Genomic DNA, 18,911 nt, shown 5'->3' on the forward strand with positions numbered 1-18,911 from the left:
CAGTGGAATTCTCTGTTATCCAGGATTAAATTAGCATTTTTCGGGTACCATAATACAGAATTAAATTTCCCATAATGTCATCTCTTCCCAGTAAAATTAGACCTAAAAGACTTGTCACTTTTTTTTCTATTTTGTAGTTTTGAACAGAACTTCAGAAACCTTTGAAGTTTAGAAATTCATAAAATCATCGAATATGGTTTCCACTCAGATTTTACAATAGTTTGTATGGAGCAATAGTTTCCAACTTTGAATTTCTTGGCTCATTCATGCCTGGTTCCTCTCCTCTCACCCTTTTCTCCCTCAATTTCCTCCAGGACATCTGAAACTGTATATAATGCCTCCCAGGACTGAGATTTTGCTCAAGTACCTGAAAGATAACAGATGCTGTCTTGCTCTTCATAGCAGAGAATAGTGCTATATGAGCCAAAACCCATCATTGGAGCAAAACCCCAGCAGCAGAATCATTGTGGGGACTCATAGAGGGAAATTTGCTGGAGCAGTGTCAATGGCTTTTCCCATCTGCTGGGTCCTGTCAGCAAGTCCTGGCCTTTCCACAGTGGCCCAAATGTTTTTCTGCTGAGAACTCCACTTGCACTTACTAAGCAAAAGTTGTTCAGAAAGACTGTACTGTGGAGAGAGTAAATCCAACATACGTCTGCTTTTAAGCTAAGGTTTCTCTGGGTTTGTAGGACCTACCTAATATTTTTTGACTGCATTATTTTTTCAACTTTAAAAACTGCATATTTTTATAACTGTAAAAACTTGTCTTCCTTTTCCTTTATTCCAGATTTTTAAACATATTTGTTACAGAACTGATATCATCCTCAGTATTCAGTTTTGTTTGCTGAGTTTTCATCTGTTAATGTAATATTTATATCGCTTAATATTATATGTTATAGTGTATATATTCACATTATATCATATCCATTACTGTTCTTCAAAAGCACCTTTTCAATGCTGGCATAATATGGTCATGCCATAATTTTATTTACATATTTTTAAATGAGTGCTTTCTTTTGAATACTCTTGTAAAAGGCATTAATCTTTTTTATTATCATAAATTTACTCAGTGATGTTTTTGACAGAATGGGAGAATAAAGCCTTTTTTTTTCTCCTGAAAGGATAAATCTTGAAATGTTTTTGTATAAAAGATAACTGGGTGTGTGTCTAGATTGGCTCTTTCTGTTCTAACCTGTCTTGTCATGTTAAAAGGTAAGTTTTTAGGCATACATTTTAAGTAATTTACTGGATGATCTTTGCAGAAATTTTCTGGAGACCTAGAAGGAAAGGAACTATAATCTATGGAAGCCCTACATCTCGCTTACTGATGAGCAGCTGTTGTACTGTTGGTAGCTCATATATTGCAGATGAAAAAATTGAGGTTTAGACTTATAACCAAACATTAAGACCGCATATATTACGTGAGTGAAACACTGTGTTAATTTACTTTAATTTTTTGGATCAGACAGCTACTCTTGTAGCCAGGCTTAACTGAGAATAGTTGAATATCAATTGTTGTAGCCCACAAAGTCAGAGCCTTTATTACATTTCTTTTCTAATTTATTACTTTGTTTAACTGTACGATATTAGCAATAGATTTAATTTTGTGATCACTTACACTGATATCTTAAAATATTTTATAGTTTCAATCTTACATAAGCTTTTAAAAAACTTACATATGATACTTTTATATGATAAGCAGTATAAAGTGCTTTATATAGAAAGTAAAAGAAATGAACACTTAGTCATTAAACTTTAAAGTGTACATCTATAATAATCCCTGAAGTCACTTCTTAGTTGGGCCCTCACTGCCCTTTGGGCAGTTTTATTAATTGAAGGAGAAAGTTGCTGTCCAAACAATGGGCTTTGCCTTCAGATTAGCATAAGTAGCAATCTTAAGAAGCTCCTTTGAACATTTTAAGATCCTAAAGTACATTGCAGCAAGCCTGACTTTCTTTTCAGAATCAGTTGTGGTTTTTTTTTTTTTTTGGCTGCACTGGGGCTTCATTGTGGTGTGCAGGTTTCCTCCAGTTGCTGAGAATGCGGTGGCTTCTCTTGTGGTGGAACACAGGTTCTAGAGTATACGGGCTCAGCAGTTGTGGAGCATGGGCTTCCTTGCCTAGTGGCATGTGGGATCTTAGTTCCCCAACCAAAGATCAAACTCATGTCCTCTGCATTGGAAGGTGGATTTTAAACCGCTGGACCACCAGGAAAGTCCCACCAGAAAGTTTTCAGAAATTCCCTGAGCTCCCAACTTTCTGGGAACCTGCTCCTCCTCTTCATATGCTCTGCAGAATTGAATATTTCCCCTGTAGTACCTTTGTTGGGCTTCCCAGGTGGTACTAGTGGTAAAGAACCCACCTGCCAATGCAGGAGATAAGAGATGCGGGTTCAATCCCTGAGTCAGGAAGATCCCTAGAAGATGATCATGGCAGCCCACTCTAGTATTCTTGCGTGGAGAATCCCATGCACAGAGGAGCCTGGCGGGCTACAATCCATCAGGTCACACAGAGTCAGACAAGACTGAAGCAACGTGGCACACATGCACCTTTGTTACTGCTGTGGAGTCTCTGGGTAAGCATGGGATGTACTGATGACTTTCAGACTTCATAGTTACATATGGACAAGACATTTTTACTTATCCCTTGAGACTGATTGATCTTTAGAAAAATAGAATTTTCATGGTCTTGAGGAGAGGGTGGATCCTGCAAGTGAGAATACTTCTGACAGCAAAGATGTGGCTTACTTTTCCCAAACCAAGCAATTCACTAGCTATCAGGTGAATTTCCTACAATTTAATTTAATTTCTTTCTGACACTAATGACTCAGAGTTAGCAGATTCAGAGTTACCTCACAGATTAAGGATTCAGTCCAGTCTCATGGGTTGTCCCCACTTCAGATGCCAATTGCAAGTCCTTACACCTGACCAATAGGCTATAAAGTCTGGGTGCTTCCTACAACTCCCTCCTCAGGTTTGATAATTTTCTAGAGTGGCTCATAGAAGTCAGGAAAACAGCCAAAAAGAAGGGATGAACAGGGCAAGGTAGAAAGTGGGTAGGTGTCTGCAGAACTTGTGTTCTCTCTGCAGGTACATTGACCCTGGACTCTGTCTAAACCCTGTTTTAGGGTTTTTGTAGATGCCTCGTAATGTTTACATGATTGATTCCATCAGGGTCTGTTGGTGATTGACTGAGTCTCCAGCCCCTCCCTTGATGTGAGGCTAAAGCACTAACGCTGTAGTCATGAATTGACTCTGTAGTCATGCATTGGTCTTTCTGGTGACGAGCCTTCATCCTGAAACTATCTAGGTGCCTCCTGTTACCTCATTAGCAGATAGAAGACACTTTTCAGTTCTGAGTTTCCAAAGGTCTTAGAAGCTCTTGTGTCAGGAACTAGGGACTAAGACCAGGTATTTTAACCAGTGATATTCCTCTTACCCATATCATTCAGAATATTCCAAGGGTTTTAGAAGCAGTATGCCAGAAACCAGGACAAAGACTGAATATGTGTTTCTTTTTATATCACAATATCACAATGAGTATGATCTAAATAGTAAGCAGGGAGAGGATCATTTTGGAGAAGTATTTAAAACACATTGGAAGATTGAGGGAAGCTGTAAGCAGGCTGCCCGTGAGGGGCTCCTTACTGTGATTTATCTGCAAGTAACTATAGAGGCACAAGTTGTGGTTGACCTCTCAGTACCCAGCTGTCACGTGTATAGATCAGATACCGTGGTTTAACTTTTATTTCTCCTTGAGCTCTCTTGTTGGATTCTATATGCATATCTATTCCCACTGCCCTTTTCCAAGAGCTTTTTTACTTCAGAAATATTCAAAGTTGGAGGCAAAGCTTGGTTTCCTAGGTATAAACATATTTTTAATAGTAAAAACCAACAGGTTTGGGATATTGTGCGTATGTTCCAGGAGTTTGGTGCTTGGTCTGTAGGCAGGCAAATTCTGTAGAATAAAACAACTGATTGGTTTTTTTGGTGATGTAGTGATTGAAAACTTTCAAAGCAACTATTGAAGGTGCAGCTTGTCTGATAGCAGTGTTTTCAGCTAATGTTTCTATATTCAGAACATTCCTGACAGCATGGTGTCCAGAGCTGTATTATAACCTGCTTCTGTGAATTTAGAAGAGCTCATATAGATTTAAGGAGCTGCTCTGTGTTTAGGGGCATGATTTTCTTAATTCTGCTGTACTTGCTACAGAGTAATGGGTGTGCTTCTGTTAAAAATAGTAGTCTAGGAATCTAGATTTCTGCTGTTAGGTAAGAGGCTCATCAAGAAAAAAGATAACCAAGCATTGTTGGCATAGAATTTTTTTTCCCTGCTGTAGCTGGCAAACCTTGCAGACCTTAATGAAAGAAAAGGGAGAAAAGGCCTTGCAGTATTGGTTGTTTTGTTTTTGCTTTAGTGTTACTCGTTAGTTGAGGAAAGTAGTTTATGACATTCTTGCTTGACTGTGAGAACACAGTCTACACCAGCTTTATTAGTGCTGTATTGCTCAACAATGACTGTGATACTAGTACTTTTGGGTGAAAATGCACATATATTCTTCAGTGATTCTCAGTCTTTTTCTCAGGACAACTTATGCTTACAAACATTTTGAGGACCCCAAAAAAGGTTTCAGCTCCTTTCCTTTCTGTAACGTCCTCCCCTCCCTTCCCCTTCCCTTTTCTTCCAACCCCAACCCCTTTCCCTCCCTATAGGTTTGTCTTAATGGTACTTATTTGCTGAAAGTTAAAACATGGGAAAATTTAAAGTAGCAATAATAAGTGCATAAGCATTTGTTTTCATAAAAAATAATACTTTTCCCAAACCATAAAAATAAAGAAAAAAATGGCATTGTTTTACATTTTTTGCAGAGCTCTTTAACATTGAGTTTAATGAAAATTGGATTATCATGTCTACTTTTGCATTCAGTCTATTAGGCCTCTCTGTTCTGGTTGAAGTATACAGAAAAAAGTCCAACTTCCCAGAGATACATGGTTAGAAGGAATACAGTATTTTAGTACCATTAAAAAATTTTTTTATTTGTTCTTGCCTCCTTTGTCAAAGATAAGGTGTCCATAGGTGCATGGATTTATCTCTGGGCTTTGTGATTTGTTCTGTTGATCTATATTTCTGTCTTGGTGCCAGTACCATACTGTCTTGATGACTGTTGCTTTGTAGTATAGCCTGAAGTCAGGCAGGTTGATTCCTCCAGTTCCATTCTTCTTTCTCAAGATTGCTTTGGCTATTTGAGGTTTTTTTGTATTTCCATACAAATTGTGAAATTATATGTTCTAGGTCTCTGAAAAATACCGTTGGTAGCTTGATAGAGATTGCATTGAATCTATAGATTGCTTTGTGTAGTATACTCATTTTCACTATATTGATTCTTCTGATCCATGAACATGGTATATTTCTCCATATGGGGGTGAAGGTGGTCATTTATTTAGGCTGACTTTTCAATTGTGCTGCAGGGAGGGAGGAACACTGCAAACAAATATCACTGGCGTGTGTAGGGAGTGCTCACTGTGTCTGGGCCACACTGGGTTTGCCCCGGCTCAAGGCATGTGTGCTTTCTTGGTCTACACTGCTCAAGCTCCAGGTTGCTCTGCAGGGGAACTGTCTAAGGCGGGCTCTGGGTTACGTGCACTTCCCATTTCTAAGCAGTTCAGGTTTTTAGGTACTCCACAATGGTACAGACTCGGTTGGGCCTGTGTTTTGTGTCCTTCCCAGGTCCAGCCAGCTCAGGTGATCAGGTGCTTGGGGAGCGCACTCTCCCCAGGTGGGGCGGTGCGTCTTATCACCTCCCCTGTCCCAGCCACTCAGTTTCCTGGGTGCGCAGCAGGAGTGCCGTCTCAGGTGTGCTCTGTGCTCCTCTGGGAAGCTGATCTCTGGATGTGACTCTCCTGGTGGATGTCAACCATCCAGGATCCCAGGAAGACTTGGTTAGCAACTGGGAGCTTGCTTGCAGTTTGGTAGAGAATGCCCCTTGCCTTCCGGCTCTGGCTGTCACCTGCCTGTCTCCCTGCCTCTGGCGGGAGATGAGCCAGTCTGCTGCTGGCTAGCTCTCCTCTATGGGGTCGCACAGAGTTGGACACAACTATAGTGACCTTAGCAGCAGCAGCAGCTCTCCTCTGGTATTTGCACAGTCCTTTGTTCTTTGAATGGGCTTGGCAGTGCCTTAGGTTAGAGTTTTTTGCAGGAAAGTACTCTCTCTCTCTTTCCTGTTTTTTTTCTTTCTCTCTCTTGGCAGTCCCATGGTTTGGGTTGCTGTCTCAGGTTAGCTCCCTCAGATTGCCCTCAGGGCATTCAGGCCCAGTCCTTACCCTAAGCAATGCAGCCTGAGCCTTCCTGTTCAGTCCCTGCTTGCTGGCGGTAGATGCGAGTGTCTGGGCTACTTCTCTGCTGGGAGTTGCAGTTAAGTGTATAATCTGTGGGTTTTATTTATTGATTTTTTCCTCCCAGTTATGTTGCCCTCTGAGATTCCAAAACTCCCCACAGACCTGCCAGTGAGAGGGTTTCCTGGTGTTTGGAAACTTCTCTTTTAGGACTCCCTCCCCGGGAAGGGTCTCCATCCCTAACTCTTTTGTCTCTCTTTTTATCTTTTATATTTTGTCGTACCTTCTTTCGAAGACAATGGGCTGCCTTTCTGGGTGCCTGGTGTCCTCCGCAAGCATTCAGAAGTTGTTTTGTGGTATTTGCTCAGCGTTCAAATGGTCTTTCAATGAATTTGTGGGGGAAAAACTGGTCTCCCTGTCCTATTCCTCTGCCATCTTAGGACTGCCCACCATTTTAATATGTGTATTCTTTGACACTACACAAAATTTGACACAAGGTCGTTTTTTAAAGACTAATTGCAACATGCAACCTGAATCCCATCAGTGATCCTTTTGTTCTCTTTTAAACTGAAAATTTATTGATCTCTCTTGCACTTTGGCTCTTCTACATGTCTGTGATTTTGTAATGTCATATATTGGTAAACAAAGATATATGTCATATAGGTATTTTTATACTATAAAAAAGTATATGTTATTATCACCATCAATTCCATAAGAAATAGCTTTAATTATTGGGAAGTTGTCTGGCTCACATAAGTGGATACACATTTTTGGAAGTTATAATTTTGACTTAGAAGCTTTAATTTCACCATTGTCAAAAATATTATCAGTAGTTTTTTTTTTTTTCAAATTAAAATGACAGCTTTCTTTGTTCACTTTCATGAAAATTCTTCCAGATACCCAAATCTGAATTACCATAGTTTGTCTGTTAATCATTTGTTCAAGTAAAAATGGTATTCCATGAAAAAGGCAGGTCATTCAGTGTGTGATTCAATTATTTGTCCATTTCCTTTTCCCATGATAACCATTGAACTACAGTATACAGCAGAAGTACTTTATGCATACATCCCATTTTATCACAAATTTAATAAAATTGATAGATATATTTTTTTCTTCATCAAGACATTGTTATGAGAACTCCCTCACCCTCAACTGCAAATTTGAGATAATCAAGTATATCATGACTGCATTGGAGCCCCTGCCTTAACTCAGGCTAAGCCACCAACAGTTTTACCCTTCATTGCTCCTGTGTCACCATTAAAAAAATCATCAGGGTGACACAGGCAAGTAACATGTTCTGTTATTGTGCAAGTATTTTTGACTGTACAGACCACATGAAATTGTGCTATGTATCTCCTAGACCTTGCTGTGAGAACTGCTGTTACTCTGTTAGCTCTTTTGTTCTTGTTGAGAATACAGTTGGGAAAGAAAGGAGTCTTATGCTGATAACATTTTCACAGATTTCGCAAACTTTGATGCATTTGCACCAAGGGATCTTTCCTTTGCCCTACTCTTTTTGTTTCTACAGCAAACTGTGGCTTTCAACATGAGACTCAGAGCTTCTGAATGTTGCTCTGCGGGTATATATGCATATGTTAAAAAAGAGGTAATTATGGTAATAAAAAATGTTGGATTCATTAAATGTGTATAGTGTCCATGTCCTTGTATGTTTAATATCTGCCGTGTTGTGAGAAGTAATTTGATATTTTAAAAATCTAAAAATCTTATAGTGCCTCATATAGTGAGGTAAATATTAATATATACAAGTGAGATCACAGTGTAACTTTAGAGGTTCATTAGCCGATTATAGTTGAAGATGAGGAAGAGGAAAGGAAATTCGTAGGCGTATGATGCCAAATGATCAGAATATTTAAAAACTACAATGGAAGAAACATTCTCCCACTTGTGTATATTGAAAGATAAGAAGTATCTTTTTTAAAAAGCAAGTGGATGAAGGTGCACTAAAAAGAGACCAGAAATAGGAGCGGTGTTTAGAGACTGAAAGGGAAGAGTTTCATTTGGAATTGTGTGATGATGAGAGTATTTAAATATCCTGAAGGTACTTTTACCCCCAGAATATTTAAGACTTTCCTCCCCAGAATATTTATCAATATCATGAGTCTGGGAAAGGCAAGAATCAAGGTTAGTCTATGTTTGAACAATGCCTTGGTTCAAAGGTAGGCGAGAATGCTTGGAGATAGAAGAGGGATGAATAATTTGATGAGGTAATTTCAGGAAGATAAAATACTTACCTTCAAGAATATGCCAATGTGTTTGACTTTTAAAACTAAGTTAAAATTTGTATAGTCATCATCATGTACTTATGATTAAGTGTAGTCTCTTTTTTACCCCCTCATAAAATATTGCAGGATAGAGTTGACAAACAGATCATATGAAAAATAAGATGATTGGGTAGATTATATATAATATATGTGTTATATATCATTGTAAAGTTTATAAAGAATTTTAATACTTTTTGAGCTTAAAAAGAAATTTTACTTTCTCTATTTCATTTCAGTATTAAAAAGAAAAAATAAAAACCTGAAGTAGGTGAGAAAGCCGTGATCACCATGAGAATCTACTTTACAGAAAGCCACAGCCCTTATGAATCAGAGTTTCAGTTTCAAGTTAGGTCTCTGAGGAGTTCCCTCGTGGTCCGGTGGTTAGGACTTGGCACTTTCACTGCTGGGTTCCTGGGTCCTTGGGTCCAATCCCTGGTCAATGAACTAAGATCCCACAAGCCTCATGGCGTGTCCTTAAACAAACAAACAATCAAACAGAAACGAAGTCTCTGAACTGACAGTTCCTGTATTGGGGGCTGCATAGTGTCATTGCCAGGCAGCTTTTAATTCACAGGATTCTATAGTCATGGTGTTCCCTGCATACTCTGGCCCAGAGAGCATCCAAACAGAAGACAGATGCTCTCTGGGCCAGAGTATGGCCTCATTTGGGAGATGGACAGCTGTGGAGCAGGGTCTTCCACTGGGTCAGTTTGAGGTTTGAGGACAAGCTCAAGATGTGTCAGGCTGTCCTAGGTCAAGTCTTGCCAGAGACAGTGGCGCACACACTCCTGTTCTCTGGCTCCACTGTTGAGAATTGTTCTTTTCTCCTACTTCTTGTTCATTTTCCCAAGGCTTTTAGGAATTAAATAGTATTTTCTTCATCCCTAAAACTATTTTGAGAACTCATCACATCAACCAAGTCCAACTGAATGCATAAGAGCATCATTCATCTTGTTAGTTTTGGTCTTTTATAATGAAACAAGTGATGTGATAAATTTATTGTGAACCAATAAGTGGAATCCAAGTTATTCAAGCCCAAGGATTCTGCTTGTTTGTTTAGCTCTCACATTTAGTGTATATTAGTCATTAAATGCAATGTTATTTCAAGTTCCTAGTTAACTTTTACTCACATCTTTGATTTGTCAAAGTTTACTCTTCACAATAAGTCTGCTGTTATATATTATAAGGAAACAGAGGTGGAAACATTTAGCATCAGATTACTTTTATTTCAAATGTAGACAAAGGTTCTTAGCTTTTGTTTTGTTTCAAACATTGTCCCTGACTGAATGTTAAACATTTCTATTGTATATAATAGTAATAATAAGGATAATACCATCACCACCATCACAGAAACAGGAACAAGATTGTTCCCTTTTTTTTCAGTTGACATTTGATATTTTTAGAGTTATTTTTAGTCTCATTTAACCCTTCCTACTTTTCCACTTCAGCAAACTTTTTTTTTTTTAACACAGGTAAGTCACCAGGGCAAGGGCAGGAGCTCTTTAGATCATGGGTATACCCCTTCTGGGACTTGAAGACATTGCTTTACAGTATTTATTAGTAGCACTGAGACAGCTACTGGAGAGGAAGTTTAGAGTGTGTCACAGCTGTGAACATTAAGAACTGGATGTAGCTGTGGTTGCTGCCATTGTTTTGATACACTGTCCTCTGCTATAAGCATGAGGAATTTTTTTCTCATAGCCTATTATATCTTTTTGTATTTTTCTGGCCTTCTATAAAATTTTGTAAAATGACATTTTTGTGGAATGGATCTCTGCCCCTTTCATGTTAACAGATACATATACTTAAAGAGATTTGACCCTCTGGGGAGTCATATTGAACAAATGAGATTTGGCTTAGGTATTATCTTTTATATCCATGTAATGATACTATATTGCTTGGCACATAATAGCCAGTCTATAAATGGTATTTGTCATGAATTTTGAATAAAAGTTAATTAATGAAATAAAATTAATAATTTTAAATTAAATCATCTGCTGTATTAGGCCAGGGAACTAAAAATATAGGTAATGCAGATAGTAGGTAGTGAATTCCTGTGCTAGCTGAAAGATATTCTTGCACATATTAAAACTCTTACCCTGGGAGGTATCGGGGTAGCACGAGAAACAAGAAGTCATGGAGTTGAGAGGAGGGGTGAGGATAGGGAAGGTGTGGAAAGTGGGTTGGTTTGTCTGGCTCCAAATCAGAGGTAGTGCTCGATGATGAGGATGATGCCAATTTCGTTTCTGGTTTCCACTCCAACATTAATATCACAGGTACTTGGAATGTGTGCATCTTTTATGATCACGGTAATTGTTTTTCCTTGAGTACCCTGCTCACAGTTCATTGCTGAAGCCTGGTTTGGAGAATTTTGAGCATTAGTTTACTAGCGTGTGTGATGAGTGCAATTGTGCGGTAGTGTGAGCATTCTTTGGCATTGCTTTTCTTTGGGGCTGGAATGAAAACTGACCTTTTCCAGTCCTGTGGCCACTGCTGAGTTTTCCAAATTTGCTGACATATTGAATGTAGCACTTTAACAGCATCATCTTTTAGGATTTGAAATAGCTCAACTGGAATTCCATCACCTCCACTAGCTTTGTTCGTAGTGATGCTTCCTAAGGCACACTTGACTTCACAAGTCAAATTGCCAACATCCGCTGAATCATTGAAAAAGCCAGCGAGTTCCAGAAAAAGATCTATTTCTGTTTTATTGACTATGCCAAAGATTTTAACTGTGTGGATCACAAGAAACTATAGAAAATTATGAAGGAGATGGGAATACCAGACTACCTGACCTGCCTCTTGAGAAACCTGTATGCAGGTAAGGAAGCAACAGTTAGAACTGCACACGGAACAACAGAGTGGTTCCAAATATGAAAAGGAGTACATCAAGGCTGTATATTGTCACCCTGCTTATTTAACTTAAATGCAGAGTACATCATGAGAAACGCTGGACTGGAAGAAACACAAGCTGGAATCAAGATAGCTGGGAGAAATATCAATAACCTCAAATATGCAGATGATACCACCCTTATGGCAGAAAGTGAAGAAGAACTAAAGAGCCTCTTGATGAAAGTGAAAGAGGAGAGTGAAAAAATTGACTTAAAGCTCAACACTCAGAAAACTAAGATCATGGCATCCAGTCCCATTCATGGGAAATAGATGGGGAAACAGTAGAAACAGTGTCAGACTTTATTTTTTTGGGCTCCAAAATCACTGCAGATGGTGATTGCAGCCATGAAATTAAAAGACGCTTACTCCTTGGAAGCAAAGTTATGACCAACCTAGACAGCATATTAAAAAGCAGAGACATTAGTTTGTCAACAAAGTCTGTCTAGTCAATGCTGTGGTTTTTACAGTAGTCACGTATGCATGTGAGAGTTGGACTATAAGGAAAGCTGAGCGCTGAAGAATTGATGCTTTTGAACTGTGGTGTTGGAGAAGACTCTTGAAAGTCCCTTAGACTGCAAGGAGATCCAACTAGTCTATCCTAAAGGAGATCAGTCCTGGGTGTTCATTGGAAGGACTGATGTTGAAGCTGAAACGCCAGTACATTGGCCACCTGATGTGAAGAGCTGAGTCATTGGAAAAGACCCTGATGCTGGGGAAAATTGAGGGCAGGAGGAGAAGGGGATGACAGAGGATGAGATGGTTGGATGGCATCACCAACTCAATGGACATGGGTTTGGGTAGACTCCAGGAGTTGGTGATGGACAGGGAGGCCTGTTGTGCTGTGGTTCATGGGGTTGCAAAAGAGTCAGACACGACTGAGTGACTGAACCAAACTGAACTGACCCTGCTCACTGTGTTTTCATGCCCTTTCTCTTCAGAGTTGCCTGAAGTTCCATCGATTGAGGAAGAAGTGGAAGAAACTGAGTCTTGGGCAAAGCCTCTGGTTCACCTTTGGCAGACGAAGTCCCCAAACTTTGTGGCCGAGCAAGAGTATAACACAGCCATGGGCAGAATGGAGCCATACTGTGCCATTTGTGCCCTGCTCATGCCCTACTACAAGGTAGCTGGTGGGAGGGGCCCCTGCCCACGTTTCCTTTCACTATAACACTCTGTGTGGCTTTAAAAACACAGGTGAATCATTGTACAGTTAGTATGCACATGGTGAAGAAAACATTAGTTTTTCTGTAGCTAATGACCATCATAGAGCAGCAAACAGAATTCCTGCCTGCCACTTGAGAGATTTTTCTTTAACAGTGCTTTATCACTTTTTAATGTCTTAATTTATTTCAGTCAACCGTTAATTCCAACCTTCCTTCTACCCACTTCACCAAGAAACACAGACCTTAAAGCTTCAAAATAGTAGAAGCTTGCAAAGAGCGAACTTAGACCTAGTCTCTGCTTTATGTTTGAAAATATTACTCTCAATCATATGTCAGCTCTGGGCTCACATTTGAAATATCTCTCTTCTTCTTTCCATGTAGAACATGCAAAAGACACAGCAGGACTCAATGCAAACCAAATTGTCCAGTTTATCCCATCAGCCAGCTATTCATGGAATTATTTTCAGATGTCATGTCATATATTTTATGCCAAAAGCATCTTAGATCACAGAGGGCCAACATTGTTCAGCACTAACACAAACAAAATGATCTTTAGGAATCTGGTAAGGGTAGAACTACTAGGTCTGTTTTAAGATACAATATTATAAAGTGCATTGATGTGAATATTGTGTTCTGGGTTATATTTTCACTAATAGAATCAGAAATATTGTATTCAAGATCACATTGTTCTTAAAGTTCTACATGAAGTAAATCTGTTCAGACATTTCAGAGCATAAAAATGTGTAATGTGCCACATTCTCAGAACTTTGTGAATAGAGGAAGTAGTTCATTCATTCATCTGAATGTGACTTTAGGGAGTGATTAACTTTATTTTTATTTCCTATTTATCATTAAATTTCTATGTTTTCTTGAAAAATTTACCTTTGTTTTGATTCTTATTTCTGTATCATAATCTGCCTGCATATTTCCCTAATGATTAAAAAATCCCAACTGAAATTACAAGTTTTGGGGAAATTTATTAACATAAGGTTTCTGGGGATAAGATAGTTCATTAATTATATTCAAATAAACAATGGATATCTTATATTTTGATGAGAGATGACAATTTTGTTTGCATATTATGCCTTGTTATCTAATGTCATTTGCTAGATCTTTCTGTCTTGCTGTTTTAAAACTTTTTGATGAGACAAAAACCTTCAAAAACTCTTTAAATACTGTCATACAAATTAAAACTGAGGTCTTTGAAGATTCTCCTTCAGGTGTAACCAGGTAAGATTCTTCAGTAAATGAAACCAGATCTATTAATCTAGTGCAAATAAAGAAGCAAAAAAAGTTCATTGGAAGGATCATTGCTTCTCATCAGCTTTGTCTGTAAGAACATAATTTTGGTAGCTCATCCCTTTCTATAACAGTGGGCGTATAGAATCTCTGCTTGTTCCTTCAGCTTGACTTCTGGATGGGAACCTGGGGAGCAGAGCTGATAGTTGGAGGACAAGGACAAGAAGAAACAATACAGAAGTGGAAAATTAGTAAATGAAATAGCTGTTTGTGGATCTGTCCAAAGCAAGTGATTCCAGCTCTTGTCTGTATTTTGTGCTCATTTGCAAATACTGTGTTTTTCAGCCAGATAGCAGCAATGAAGAAAATGATTCTAGATGGGAGACAAAATTAGATGAAGTGGTGACTTCAGGAGGAAAGACTAAGCCCCTCATTCCAGAGATGTGCTTTATTTATAGTGAAGAAAATATAGAATATTCTCCTCCTAACGCCTTCCTGGAAGAGGATGGAACAAGCCTCCTGATTTCCTGTGCAAAGTGCCGCGTACGGGTTCATGCAAGTAAATGAGTCTATCAGTCATTCATCACTGGCTTTTTAGTGCTTCACGTAGTCTTTATTTCTCACCCCTCTGCAGCCTGTGAAATCTATCACAGTGAACTGTTGGCATAATTAATGATTAGGTCATTCTTCCTCATATTTCTTCTAATGAAAGTATGAAAGGTATATTCGTCCTTTCTTGTATTTTATGTGGTATCAGTGGAGAACAGGTCTGATGGTTTGTTTCTTTGGGGTCCCCATGTGGAGTCATCATGGGACTCCTTTCACATGCTTGAATTTTACTTAAGATATAGTTTATAAAACCTTAATTTTATAAGGTTGATTCTTATGTTGATTCATCACTATTTTCCTTTGTATGTTTTAAAAAGAACGAATATTCTTTAGGTGATTTGGGGAATTGTTGTTAAATTTAATTCCTGAGTTAAAATTTTATTCTTTGTAAGAGTAGGGAGATCTTCATTGCCTTTTGGGGAAAACAGTCCTTCGAGTTGTTTTCCCCCAGGACTGAGATGGTTAGGCTCTATACCTGTCTCAATTTGCTATTTTTACATAATTGTGTTAATGGCAAATACATTTTTATAGATTACTGTGTCATCTAAACCCTCTAAAATGTGTAAAATGAATCAGTTATACATTGCAATTGTATTTTAAAGCATTTTAATATTCAAGCTCTTACCAAGTCACATGTTTTATTAACATTCTTAGGTATAGTGTGAGTCTGTCAATGTGGTATGAATGGTTTACAATAGATGTATTACATTCTGTATTTATCCCACAGTAATACCAGTCTTATATTAAGGTTGAAATTGCCTGGCTATCAAGCATTTATTTATTAGATACTTTCAGCTTCCCCAAGGGATTTGAACATGTGTTTGAAATATAATTATATAAAACTTCTTATTTACTTCCTCAATCTGTAAGACACTCAGTACACGTGCACACACACACACACACACACACACACACACACACACACACACACTCTCTCTCTCTCTCTCACTCTACACGGTTATATGTATATGAGAGGCACAGCATCATTTTACAAACAAGTTAGGATTTAATCTTGACTACAGAATGCACTAACTGTGCAACTTAGCCATAATATTTTATGAACATGTGCTTGAACTAAACATTTTATGATCTTGGTTAACTATTATAGGCTTTTCTTTGGGTAATTACATTTCTGTTATTTTCCCTTCGCAAGACAAATTTTATAGAAATTTTATATTAAAAATTAATTCTTTAAATTCTACTCATTTAAATCTTTCAAAGCCCTCTTTTTTCAGGAAGCCAGAGTAACACATGTTTGTTCGAGCCATATAATTGCTACATATATCATGTATTTACATCATCAGCCATCTCTTTAAATTGTTGAGTCAGGCATGTACTGAATAGACAAGTAAAATTGAACATATCTCTTCATCACCAACCATGAATTGTGTATCCTTTGTTTGTATCACTGAAATGAAAGCTAATTAAATGTAATTTTTGAAGTGTAGTTTTAAATTACATTAATTTTATGCATATAATTTTATGTTCAGAAATATTTTGTTAAAGTTTATTTACTGTACCATTTTAAAACTTCTCCAAACTTTGCTTCATGAATTGCAGCTTATTTTGAAATATGTTTAATGTGAGTAAAGGACTAGACCTGAAAGTTTAGAGATTTTATTATTGCCCATTCAAGTATTATCATTAATATTCTTTATGATAACTAGTGTGAGCACTGGTAACTGTTAAGATGCCCACTCTCATGCTTCCTGGCAGTGATACCCTGTTAGGTATAAGGTGTGAGAACCAAAAGTGTCTCTGAGCCAGCCTTGTTTATGTTTTGTTATAAGCAGTGAGAATCAAAAATGGTATGGTAGGTTGTTGCTCTGATTTGATTTATTCAGTGGCTAAAATGTGTCATATTCTCAAAATACAAAAGGCTTAATTAATGAATCCATACTATTATTTTGTAGGTTGTTATGGAATCCCTTCTCATGAGATCTGTGATGGATGGCTATGTGCCCGGTGCAAAAGAAATGCATGGACAGCAGTAAGTGGCTTATTCATTCCATCCATTGTGGGTCCGTTTAAATCTAGTGATACATGTACTTTTGTGTGCAGTTTCACCCTTCCCTGTTTCTTCTCTTTCCAAATCATCCTACTGAGTATCTCTGTATCTACTGTGGAAATGTTAAATACATTTCTAGACATCACCCTCTGCTCAGGAACCTACAGAGACTAGCAGCTTTTTAGAGCATGTCCAAAATACTGCTTCACATTCTTTCCCAGCAGTTCTAGAAAATAAGTATTCTGAGTGACAGTGAAGATGGGAATCTCTAGGGACCTCTGAGGAAACCATGCTCATTCACAGCTATTCCACTAGCATGAGCTTTTCCCTGTTTATTCATTTATACTTTCATACTTTAGCAAATTTTAAAGTGTTCTGTGCTAAGCATTGCTGTGAACTTGAGACAGAAACTAGAACAAATTATTCCCCATTTGGGAAACACAGATTTCTCTTCACCTAAACTGTTTTCCTTGAAGATACTATAGAAGCTTTAGCTTATACCCAAGTGTTGCACTCCATTCCATTGATCTACCAGTTTACTCATTTTACAGTTTGATTATGTGTTGCCGTAAGTTTTCTTAAAAATTCTCTTTCAAGAGCTATCAGAACGTTGCTGAAAGTGGAGACCGGTCAGACCTCAAGACTGTGTCCCTCATTTTTGATCTCAGAATAGATGCTCAGCTTCATTTTGATTATAATAGTAGCCTTTGCTTTATTCCTTAATGATCTCTAATGACAATAGGTTAAATTTCCTTGCAGTCAAAGTTAAAACCCTGAGGCGCAATGTAAGGACCATGCTCTGCATGATGAAAATTTATGTCATGATTATATATGTTTAGCTCTCAGTGTGGAAATAGACATATGGTAACTATAAATTAAAGGCATCTATAAGAATGACTTTCTGTATGATTTTATTGCTGGCATTCACTTTGGATAGTGAGGGGAAAGCAAGGAAAAATATGGACCACCTTTATAGTCCAAATAATCTGATCTATGTAATATTAGAGGTAATATCTCCAGCTTAAGAATTCTTTCCATTAGTGGGCCCAGATAACATTTTGATACTTCCATTTGGTTGATCATCACGTTAACAAAAACTGTGTAACTGCACAGCATCTTTAAAACAGCCAGGAAGTCCTGCTGTAATATATATATTCAGCTCTTGTTTACCATGCTGGTTCTATTCCTATTATATGAGCCAAAGCAAAGTCTTGTAGAGTCAGTTTTATTGATGATGTCTCCTCTTTCACCCTGAAGTGTAGGTTTAGAATTTAGAGCTACTCTAATTCATTGCACCAAGGCATGAAGAATTCTCTGTTCCATCTGCAGTTACTGCTTGGCTCCCATGCTCACACACCAAGCAGTCCTGTTACCCCAAGTTACCACTGTCCTTTGCATGGCAGTGCCAGGGCTAGGCCTCAGTCAGCCACTCTGATTCCAAGGCTGCTTCTTATCAATTATGTTGTTTTCCTTTAGCATGTCTTCAGAAGGAAATACGTAGGTTAATCACTCTATGCAACTGATTTAAAGCATATTTCTATTAATCTTAACCTCTCTGCACCCTGAGAAAATACAGTGTGCCTTTTGTATTTTAATATTGACACCATGTAAATCTCTCTTAATTTGCGATAAAGACAGGAGCTCTTGAATACAACTTTGCATTGATTTTTTTCAGACATACATAATTTCTTAGCTCTAATTGGAAATGATCTAAATTCACAGTGGGCCAATTTTTTTTTTTTCCAGTTTATCCATTCTGAGTGGACTTTGTCCATGAAAGCTCTATTTCTAAATTTTTCTCTTGAGAAATAATTGAATTTCATTTTAAGCATTGCAGAGAAGTAACTGATAATAGTTTGGCTTTAACACCCTTATTTAGTATAGCATTGAGTGTTGCAATATTTATATTTTACTAAGCACTTAAGTATGATTCTTTGGATTTTGTGGCTGGAGTGGTTGCATTTGGGAAGTACACTTAGACTTGTCTTCTTAGGAATCAATCTCATACTGTCAGTTTTAGGTTCCAGAGGAGCACTGGATCTCCTTTTGGATGGAAGCTCTAAAAGAACCTAATGGAAATCTAACAGTGTGGCTGAAGTCAAATGATATTTCAATGCTGGCTTTTAGTTCACTGACTCTGATTACTAAGTATTTCCTGGGATTTTCTGTTTTAAACATAGTTTGTGAAAGTAAGGCTTGTTCATCGTGAATACAAAAGGTTCCAGTAGCGTACTTTGCTTGAGATATATGTTTATACAACAAATGTGATTGTTTCAGTTAATTATATTTCCTTTAATGATTATTGCTTTGAAAATCTTACAGGTAAGAAGAGGGTACCTGAAACACCTTATATTTATTTTCATAAGGTGTGTGTGAGAATCGTATGCTGT

The 18,911-nt window shown here is 37.9% G+C and overlaps 1 protein-coding gene across 7 annotated transcripts in view; it reads left to right on the forward strand.

Moving 5' to 3' along the window:
- Nucleotides 1–18,911, forward strand: part of KDM4C (lysine demethylase 4C) — a 398,538-nt gene that overhangs the window by 230,010 nt on the left and 149,617 nt on the right. For 6 of the 7 annotated variants that reach the window (XM_042243436.2, XM_004004373.6, XM_042243438.2 and 3 more), the window contains 3 exons: nt 12,444–12,625; nt 14,250–14,463; nt 16,427–16,503. In XM_042243436.2, coding sequence (XP_042099370.1) covers nt 12,444–12,625; nt 14,250–14,463; nt 16,427–16,503 — 473 coding nt within the window. Of the gene's footprint in view, nt 1–12,443; nt 12,626–13,046; nt 13,545–14,249; nt 14,464–16,426; nt 16,504–18,911 lie in introns of those variants that run through there. The other variant, XM_042243441.2, reaches the window with a different exon arrangement.

This window comes from Ovis aries, chromosome 2, assembly GCF_016772045.2.
Source record: "Ovis aries strain OAR_USU_Benz2616 breed Rambouillet chromosome 2, ARS-UI_Ramb_v3.0, whole genome shotgun sequence".
Taxonomy (NCBI): Eukaryota; Metazoa; Chordata; class Mammalia; order Artiodactyla; family Bovidae; genus Ovis; species Ovis aries.